The sequence below is a fragment of the Leptopilina boulardi genome, unplaced genomic scaffold (genome assembly GCF_019393585.1).
Source record: "Leptopilina boulardi isolate dan_hultmark-lab unplaced genomic scaffold, ZJU_Lbou_2.1 LbouV2_273, whole genome shotgun sequence".
Taxonomy (NCBI): domain Eukaryota; kingdom Metazoa; phylum Arthropoda; class Insecta; order Hymenoptera; family Figitidae; genus Leptopilina; species Leptopilina boulardi.
The window spans coordinates 2,740,096-2,750,518 of NW_026137833.1; the positions used below are offsets into that span (position 1 = coordinate 2,740,096).

Sequence of the window (10,423 nt, forward strand, 5' to 3'; positions counted from 1 at the left end):
CATAAATAAAATAATTTGTATTTAAATAATATTAAGTTTCAACTTGTTATGTATGTAGTCTACATATGTTTATAAAAGTAAAGAAACCTAAAAGTATTCAGGACATTAATCATGTTTTGCATTTAATTAATAATTTAAAGTTTAATTTATTCTTTCTTCATCAATTAATTTTAATTTCATATGAAATTAAATTTTAGTGTCGGTTTTCTATTATTCGGAATTAGTCCGGTTAAGTCCAAAATTAGTATTATTTATATCACTAGTTAATCCAGTCTAATTCGAAATTAATTACTGCTACAAAAGCAAACTTTAAAACGCATACGGATATTTTTCTTTCATTTTGTTGGATTGTGGTATTTGTATTTGATGAAAAATGTTCGCAAAAGAGTAAATTTGTCCCGTTTATTATTAAATAAATAAATCTCAAATCATAATTCAATTATTGAAACTCACCTGTAAATGTTATTAACGCTGTTTAAAAATTGATCCCACCTTGATAGTTCTTCAGTCATAAAAATTTCACCATCATTTGTAATTTCTTCAATAGCTTTCACCTGATTTTCCAAAGCATTAACACATTCTTGAATTCTCTCTCGATCCTCGTCTGGATAATTTTGTTCAACATTTTTCCATATTTTATCAAGTTCCTTGATGCTATTGTCAGCGTGACTAACTTCATCTTTTAGTTGAAGATAATTTCGTTCGTCTCCATGTACTGGTCCATTTGGACATTCTCGTTTTAGAAAAACTCTATATTCTATTGTTTCCAACCATGTTGATATGGTCTCAACAATTGTAATTAAATTTTGTTCTGCCACATCGGCATCATGAACTTCAGTGGCAATCTTTAGATGACCCAATTTTTCCATTATATTGGCAGATCGTTGTTCGGGTGCCATCTCAATTGGAATTTGATTCAGCATTGCGATATGTAGACAATTGGATAAATAAGAAGTTTGCTTGGGACTTGGAGAACTCTTGATGCGTTTAGACATCATTTTTGATGCTTGTGTTCTTAAAACAATTGGATTTAACAATTTTTGGTGGATTGGTTTCTTCATCTCAGACAGTGTTTTTTTGACTGGTTCGATTTTATTTTCATCTAAAATTGATTCTGTTGGCGAAAGTTGTTCTTCACTTGTGTCCATTGGTTCAGCGACTATGTCAATGGAAATTTCTCTATGAACACCAAACATCTGTTCACGTTCTTCTGAAGATCTATTGGATCCTTTGGTGACGTCAGAGTATGAAAGTTTGACAATCTCTTGCTTTGGCGATGTTGATATCTCACCAAAATCTGGACCAGTTCTTTTAATTTCAACTGTTTTATTTCTTTTTTGCTTTTTTCGTTTCTTTACTATCTTGTCAGTTTCACTTTCCAATAGGGAGGAATCTTCATCGTCTTTACTGTCATGACGTCTAGATTTGCTGACGTTTACAGAAAGCTCTGGTGAATGTTTCTCGGACATTTTCAGAGTTGCTTGAAGTTGAATCTCAAAGGAATTGTCAGTTGACTCGGTTTCTGACATGGATGTAGATCTTCCAGTGGCTATTGATCTAAATTTATCCTCAGCGTCTTGAAGAGATTCATCCGTTTTTTGAGGTAAGGATGGACTTGATGCAACTCCTCCAATTAATGAAGGAGAAACTTCTTCGATTTCAATGTTTGTTTCTGTATCCTTGTCATCATCTTTTTCTGGTGTTTTATCGGGAGATTCTACAATAGGTTGCAAATCATCATTTGCTTCTTCTTCAATTTCTTCGGGTAATAAGGTTATGTCAATTGATTCAATTACTGTTTGCTGATGAACTGATGTTGATGGTCTAACTTCATCGGTAGTTTGAACACCACCTTCGACTGTGGGAATTAATTCTTCAGGTTTTGTTTGAATGAAAGTTGATGAAGTCTCTTTCTCAGGTTCTGGACTAGTTTGTGTTTCTTCTTGATTCATTGATATATCATCGGATTTTTTATACAAAGTCTCTTCTAATTCTGGACTAGTTTGTGAAACCACGTCTACTTCTTCTTTGGGAATTGTTTGAATTTCAGTTTCTTGAACGTCGACAACTCGAGGACTATCTTTTGGTGTTGTTTGAGTTTCGGAAGTTATAACAAGAACCTCATTAGTCTGGGTGTCGAAATCTTTTAGTTGCTTAATTTCCGGGGAAGGTGGTTTGCTAGTCTGTATGTCAATTTCCGTAGTTGGTGTAATTTCCGGAGTTTGGGTTTGCATTGCCGTTTCTTGCGTCGGAGGTTTTTCTGGAACTGGTTCTGGGGATGTTTGCTGCTCTACGTTTACGTCGGCTTTGGTCAAAGTTTGAATTTCCATTTCTGTTGTTGTTTTTGGAGAAGTTTGTATTTCCGTTGAGTCTACATCGACTTCAATTGTTTGGACATCAATTTCCTCTACTTGAATTGGTGATTGTGGTTCATTAACTGGAGTTGTTTGAACAACACTATCTTCAGTTTGAATCCCTTCTGGTGAGATTGTTTGCATTGAGGTAGTCTCCACTTGGGTTAATTTGGTCGGTGAGGTTTGTATGGCAATTTCCTGATCGAGTGGCGGTGATGTTTGCATTTCCGAATGAATTTCATCAATTTTCACAGTTTGAATTTCATGTTCATGGGTTTGTGGAGTTTCTTCAAGTGATGTTTGCATTGAAATATTGATATTTTCAGCTGCGTCTGATTCAGTTGGTCGGAATTGATCATCAGTTTCGGTAACAACATCGTCACTACTTTTCATTGGTATGTCTTCTTTCTTTCTTTTTCGTTTTCTTGATTTTTTATGTAGCTTGCCACTTTCTCCCTGTACGGGTACAATCTCATCGGTAAAATCAGCATCATCTGTTGTACTCTTTGGAAATTCGGTGACATCTTCCTCACGTGGTACTTTTACTTTTTGTTTCTTTTTCTTTTTTCTTTTTCTCTTTACTGCATCGTCGTCAATATCAGAAGCAATTGGAATTTCATCAACAGTTGTCCTGTCATCTGGCTCATAGCCAATATCCCTTTCAAAGGTTTCCTCTTGCAATGAGGCTGATTCAGATGTTTCGGTAATTTCTGCAACGTCCGGTTGTGGTGGATCAGTTTCGCGTATTGATGAATCCGAAACGGGAATATTGATGTCAACTGATTCGGCAATGGTTGTTGTTACACTTGTCGATTCTTCTCCGCTGTTCTTTGTTGAAATTTCGTCTTTAGGTGTTTTCTTACCTTCGCTAATACTGGTTGCTTTATCGGTCATGGAAAATTTAGGTGTTTTTGGTTTCCTTGATTCGACTTCGGTTTCAATTTCACTTGCAAGGAATGCAGTGGTTTGGACTATTTTATCATTACTGATTTTAACTTTTTCAGAGTCGATTGGTAATTCGATATCAACTGCTTCTTTAACTATCTGATAGCTTGAATCTTCGGGTTTTTCCACTCTAGTCTTTACTGATACAGACGGACCTTCATCGTCTTTTTGAACCGAGAGATCAATTTCGACTTTTTGGATTGATGTGTACTCGGGTTTTAGAGCAATCTCTTGATGATCTGCATCTTGTTTTTTCTTTGGCGTTGATGATAGGGTAAAAGATTCCGTGTATTTCATTCTGTCCCGTTGAGAATCATCTAATTCCTCTTTAGGTGTTTCTTCTAGTTGATTGTCTGATTTCACAGTTCCTGTCGTATGTTTTTCAGATTGTTTAGATTTTTCCAATTTTGGTTGTTCTAAGTCGTGAGTTAAAATCTCAGGATCTTTGGACTGCTGCTCTTTCGATTTTTCCAAATCCGGTTGAGAATCTCTTGATTCTCGTTTTGGTTCATCATCTTCTGATTTGTCATCAAGTTCTGATGATCGAGACTCTTGAGACTCTAAACTATCTGATTCTATGATTGATTGTTTTTCTAATGGAATGACAGTGGCTTTGTGATGATCATCAGAGTCTACTGTGCTATCGTCAATGTGCTCTTCTAACTCTACTGTGCCTGATTCTAAATCAATACTGTGTATCTCTGTTTCGACAGGTGCAACATCAGACTTACAACTCGTTCCAGGTGGAGGATCCACCACTGACTCCACGATAGGTTCGACCTTTTTCTTTATTTTGCTTTCTAATTCTTCTGTTGCGCTTAATTTCTTGGACGATTCAGATTTCGATTCTTGGGAAGACAATTTTGTGGGTTTAGAAGATTTCTTCTTTTTCGACTTCTTTTCTTTTTTTTCGACACCTTCGGATGTTGTTTCTTTAGCCTCGGTAGCAAAGAATGGTGGACTTTCAGATTCGGAAGTTCCTTTTGGAGTTTCAGTTTTAATTTTAGCAATTTCTGAAGTAGAGGCTTCTTCTTCCTTTGCTGGGAATGACTGCTTTCTTGATTCTTTTTCGGGAACATTTTCATCGACTTTAACGTCACTGCTGCGGTGATCTTCACTCTTGACAACATTAATGCTAATGTGTGGTATATCCTGTTCGTCGATTTGTACCTCTTCAGGTTCCTCGATCACCTCTTCGGTGACAGTTTCTTTGCCATCGATTATCGTCACTTTTCTGATGATTCTGCGGGTTTTGCGTATGACTCGTCTGGTGACTTGTTGAACAACAGCGTGAACAGTGGAAGTTTTGGTTTGGTAATCAATATTCTCATCAAGAGCCTCTTTTAGAGCTAGAGGTTGCTCGATATCTTGAATATTACCCTGAACAATGCTGTGCGTCATTTGGGGAACACTTTCGTATTCTTCAATGTTGACTTCCGTTCCTGGAGCACCGGTGGTGACTCTACCACCGAAACTTTGTTTAGTTGACATCTCTATGGTTCCATCGGGTTTTGTTGTTGAAACAGTGACTTGTTGACCTCTCATGGTTGCTTCGGAGAAGGCTTGTAGTACTGGTGGATTATCACCAATGGCTGCTGTCAATGATGAAACATGTTGCTGTGTGGTATGTCTACTTGTGACAAGTGTTCGTCTCAATTTTCTAACAATGATTCTCTTGGTTCCATCACTGTCAACAACAACTTCAGTGGTGACATCGTCAGGTTCAACAAGAACTGTTTCAAAAGATTGAGGAGCAGCATGCTGAATATTCAATTCCGATGTGACGCTATCTGGTTGTTGAGCATCTTGATATTTCATGTCAACCACTATATCATCAGGATTGATTCCCTGTTCACGTCTGATGAATTCTTGACTTGGAACATTTTTCGTGGCTATTTCGATAACATCATGATTACCGTCGGTGGTTTTTAGAACTTTTATTGACTCCTGAGTTTGGGCACTTTCAGTTGATGCTGCGGTGGTGACTGGTTCTGTCATTTGAGTTGTTGATGTTTGTTTAGAGAGCTGAATGGGTTTCTCTTGAATTGGTTGATCTTCGTATAAACTTTGACCCGTTTGGAGAGAGACATCTGCCAATGATGGTGAACTGGATCGTAATGATGGTGCTTGATCAAGTGTTGCGTCTTGATCTTCATCTTTAAGGGAATATGCGTCAGAATTTTCCTGTAAAATTAAAATGATGATTTTTTTTTAGGAAAGATAAAAATTTTTGTGATTCAAGCATTTGAAAGAAAAAAATTATTTGTTTCAAATAATTTATTACTTGAAAATTATCAAAATTAATATTTATTTGTATCGAATAATTATTATTTGAATCAATTATAAAAAAAAAAAAATGATGAAAAAATTTATTTTAAATACAGAAATTATTGATTCGAATAATTTGATTCAAGTAACAATTATTTGGTTCAAAAAAATATTTATTTGATAATAGATAAGTAAGGAATTATTTGAATCAAATACATTTTTTTCAGTGTGGATGTTGATGATATGTATGATGTGAAGGAATACGCTTAAAAAAAATCTTCGTACCAAATTTTTAGTTAACGAAAATTTAAAAAAAAATGCTTTATTTATAAATATTTTTTATTTTTAAAAATAGTTGTTAAATAGTTAATTTTTTAAATATACATAATTTAGTTAATTTTAGTTTTGTTTTACAAAAAAAAGCATGTTTTATCTTAACAGTAGATTATTTTGTCTCGTATATTTTAATTCTATCGTTAAAAAATAGTTTGCAAAAAAATAATAGTTTTTTAGTACACTGAAAAAAATTTTATTTGATTCAAAATAATCGGTTACTTAACTATTATCAAATAAATATTTACTTGAATTAAATAATTTTTATTTGAATTAATAATTTCTGTATTTAAAACAAATAACATTTAATTGACTCAAATAAAAATTATTTGGTTCAAGTAAATATTTATTTGAATCAAATAAATTTTTTTTCAATGTAGAATAATTATAGAAGAATGACAAAAAATTTCTTATTTAAATGGAAAAAATTTTTTTAATTAGTTTTTAAAATTAAAAATTATTTATTGAATTAATAGAAAAATTTTCTTGAAAACTTTGTTTCTACTTTCTATGAATATATTTTTTATTATTCTATTTTATTCTTAATTTTTTGGGAGTAAATTTTTATTTGATAATTATTATTTTTAAATTATACACTGAAAAAATTTATTTGTTTTAAATACAGAAATTATTGGTTCAAATACAGTTTATTAAATTCAAATAAAAATTATTTGGTTCATGTAAATATTTATTTCATAATAGTCAAGTAAACGATTATTCAAATAAAATAAATTTTTTTCAGTGTAACAGTATTTAAAAAGACAATAATTATTATAATTTATAATAACTAATTTTTTGAAATTAAAAAAAAAACAATAATTATGTAAATTTGTAATAAACAAAATTTTTTTTTAAATTAAAAACGACTATAATTATTTAAATTTGTAATAAAAAATTTTTGTTAAACTAAAAAAAATATAATTTCTATCATTTTTTCATTAAATATTCATATATTCGCAGACAGAAATTTGTTTTACTAATTAACACTTAATAATTAATTTTTAATAATTAATTAGTATATTACAAATTATAATCAATTTACTAAAAATACCTTAATATGAAGTTATTTTCTTTTAAAATATAATATTATTATATTAATCGAATTAAAAATGGTATAATTAAACAAAAATTGAATAAAACTACTTGCTAAATAAATAATAATTAATTACATGGTTAATTGTTTATTTATTAAACATAAATTAATGACTACTTTCTAAATTAATGAATTTTGGAAGATTATTATGATAAAATTATATACACAAATTAACAATAATTAAAAAAAATTACAAATAATTTAAAAAAATAAAAATTAGAAATTTTAAAGTAATGTAAAAAATAATATTAAAAATAATATTTAATTAAAAAGTGCTAAAAGTGTAAACCTTAAATTCTAATGTGGTGCGTGAAATAATGAACGAGAGAAAATAAAAGAATAGAATGTAAACTGATAATAATATTTTAATGATGCCAAAAATACAATAATAATAATAATAATAATAATTTAATAAACAATCCTTAAGTACATGCAAAAATTTTTTTTTACAACCGTCACCTTAATACAAAAGCACAACGATTAAAAGAAGTAACAAATAATGACGATGATGGGAGCAATGAAATAATACACAATGACATATGGAGTTAGAAAAAATGGTAAAAAGATGAGTGTGAACTAAAAAATAATAACAACGATGTTTACAAAAAAAAAAAGAAAAAAAAGATATGTATTATTAAAAATTGGTCGCTTTTTTCAAACAGAAACATCAAATATATTACATCAAAAATATTAAAAAAAAAAAAAAAAATTAATAATTCTGTAGATTAGTTTATTATTATATAATAATAATAATTAGTTACTAAAACAGTGATACAAATTATAAACATATATATAAACTTTTTAAATCCAATTTTATACAATTGTTTTCTTTTTTGTTTATTATAAAAATATTTTTTTATGACGTAGAATTCTGACTAGAAAAATTATTTCTTCGTTATAAATAAATATATATATATATATATATATACTATATATATATAATATAGTTTAAGTGGGATCACAATTTTCGTTTTTTTTTTTAAATTAATAAAAGCATACAATTCATGGTAAATATTTAGAATATTAAAAAAAAAATTAAAAAATAATACAAGAAAGAACAAAATAAGAATAAAAAATTATTAAAAATTTTGTTTAAATAAAATTTTTTCCTATAATTTGGTTTTTGAATAGCAGAGAAAAATAAATAAAATATGTTTCTAATGTCATGAATTGTTTTTTTTTTTTTTTTTTTGTTTAAAGAAAAAAAAAGAGTAATGTCAAATGAAATGATGGAACGTGAGATACAAGATTTTTTTTTAAGCACCCTTCACCGAAGCATAACGAGAATGAGATAAAATTAATCCTGAGTTCTGGTAAGAGGTGAGTACCTGCTGCTTTTGTTGAAGACGATTTGCAAGATCTTGTAAAGCTTCTTTTAATTCTCTCGCTAAATTATTTACTTCCGGAAGTTCTTCCAATTCAGAAACACGTTGTGTTCGATTCAATAATTCCGTCTGCAATTCCTGTGTGAATTTTTCAAAAAAAAAAAAAAAATTGTCAGTATATATTTTTAATTTTTTCTTCAAATTAAAAAAAAAATTTTTTTGAATAAAATTTTTTTTAATAAATACAATTTTTTATTTGGATTATTTTTATTTAAGTAAAAAACCCAATTTTTCTAAATTGAAACAAAATTGAAAAATGAAATTTGTAAAATTTTTCTAATAATTTTTGAAAAATATAGGAAATGGTTTTTTTTTGCACAAACCTCACAGTCTGAAGCTGAAAAATTGTTAATTGTTAAGACAGTGGTTTCCAGCCAATTGCTTGTTTCATCCAAAAATTCTTTATAGGCTTTTATTTCATTGTCCCTTTTTTCTTGAATTGTGCAAGCTTCCGCTAGAGCTGCGTGACTCTGTTCCGTTTGCGTAAGAAGAGTCACGATTTTTGTACGAATTCCAGCCAAAGAAGCGAGCAGTCTTTTAATTTCAAGATCCCCTGGAATTTCGCTAACGTCTCGATTCAATTTTTCTGCTTTTTCATTGTAAGACCGTAATTCCGTCAATATTGCCTGAGAAATTTCATAAAAAGTGTAAATAATATAAAAAATATCTCGAATATATTTTCGAAAAATAGAAAATTCATTTTGAACAATCGAAAAAATTTTTTTACATATTTTTAATGGGTAATAGATAATAATTAAAGTTAATAATAATTATTAATTTAATTATAAAATAAAATAATTTAATTTTTAAAAATAATAATTTTTTTATACTTATAAATTTAATTATAATGTAAAAAAAAATTTGCAAACAAATATTTTTAGTGGAAAATAATATTATAATTATTTTGTAATTATTAAATAAATAATTATAATTTTATTTTCCACTAAAAAAAATTTGCTATCAATTTTATTTTTCATTAATATTTCATTTATGAAAAATTGAATGATAAAGAATTATCTTACCGACAATGCGGTAAACATGGATTGTAAACTGTCTTTTGGTAGATTTCTTAAAGAATCACTTAGACCAGCAACAGCTTTTCGTAATTCGTCAACGCGCGATTCCATTGTTTCCTAAAACATTTTTTTTCATATTTTTTAAATTTATCATACATTTTTTTTATTAATCAGCATAATTTTTTTTTATCATGCTGAAAATTTGAAGAAACTGCAACAAATTTTTGTAATTGTTATTAATTTTTTTTTTTTTTGTTAGCTCCAAAAGAAAAAAATTCGCCAAAAATCTGTGTCAAAAACTGCAGGATACAAATTTTTATTAACAACCTTAAAAGAAATCCAATTTTCTTATTATAAATAACTTTTTATTTTGTTTATTTATTTTTTTATTTTATTTAATAATTTTATTTAGATTAAATAAATAAATAAAAAAAAAAATATAAAAAAAATTTTCCATATAGATTGAAAAATAATAATTTTTTTAATAATTTTGTCTATATAAATTGCATTTCTTAAATTGTTTATTTATTAGGTAATATTTATTAATTATTTATTTATTATTTATACTGTTGTTAAAAATAATTTATCAAAAAAAATTTCTCAAATTTTGTGCACAGAATAAACATTTTTCGTTGAAATTAATTTATTTTGAAATATGAAATAAAAAATAATTTCTTGTATAAATTTGATTTTTATTTAAGGTTATTAATTATTATTAATCTGCAATAAAAAACGTAATGGTAAATTTATAAAATTAGTTTTGCTTAAAATACATATAATGGACAGAGGCTGCAAGTAAAATCACAAAAAAATGGACGGACAACATTTTTATACAATCATACAAAGATCAATTTTTTTTTAATGGAAAAATTTCTACGATTATTATTTTTCAGTAACTTGCATTAAAATAGTTTAATTTCATTAAAAAAAAAAGTTTGTGGAATTTTTTTAGAATTTAAAAAGTAAGAGAAAAAATTTAAATAGAATTTTATTGAATTTAAATCAATATTAAAAATAATAATAAAATAA

The 10,423-nt window shown here is 28.1% G+C and overlaps 1 protein-coding gene across 6 annotated transcripts in view; it reads right to left on the reverse strand.

Moving 5' to 3' along the window:
- The window catches only part of LOC127281559 (muscle-specific protein 300 kDa), a 175,545-nt gene that overhangs the window by 37,687 nt on the left and 127,435 nt on the right, over positions 1-10,423 (reverse strand). For all 6 annotated transcript variants that reach the window (XM_051305306.1, XM_051305305.1, XM_051305304.1 and 3 more), the window contains 4 exons: positions 9,401-9,511; positions 8,702-9,004; positions 8,322-8,456; positions 454-5,483 (listed from right to left, as the gene is read on the reverse strand). In XM_051305306.1, coding sequence (XP_051161263.1) covers positions 454-5,483; positions 8,322-8,456; positions 8,702-9,004; positions 9,401-9,511 — 5,579 coding nt within the window. The remainder of the gene's footprint in view (positions 1-453; positions 5,484-8,321; positions 8,457-8,701; positions 9,005-9,400; positions 9,512-10,423) is intronic.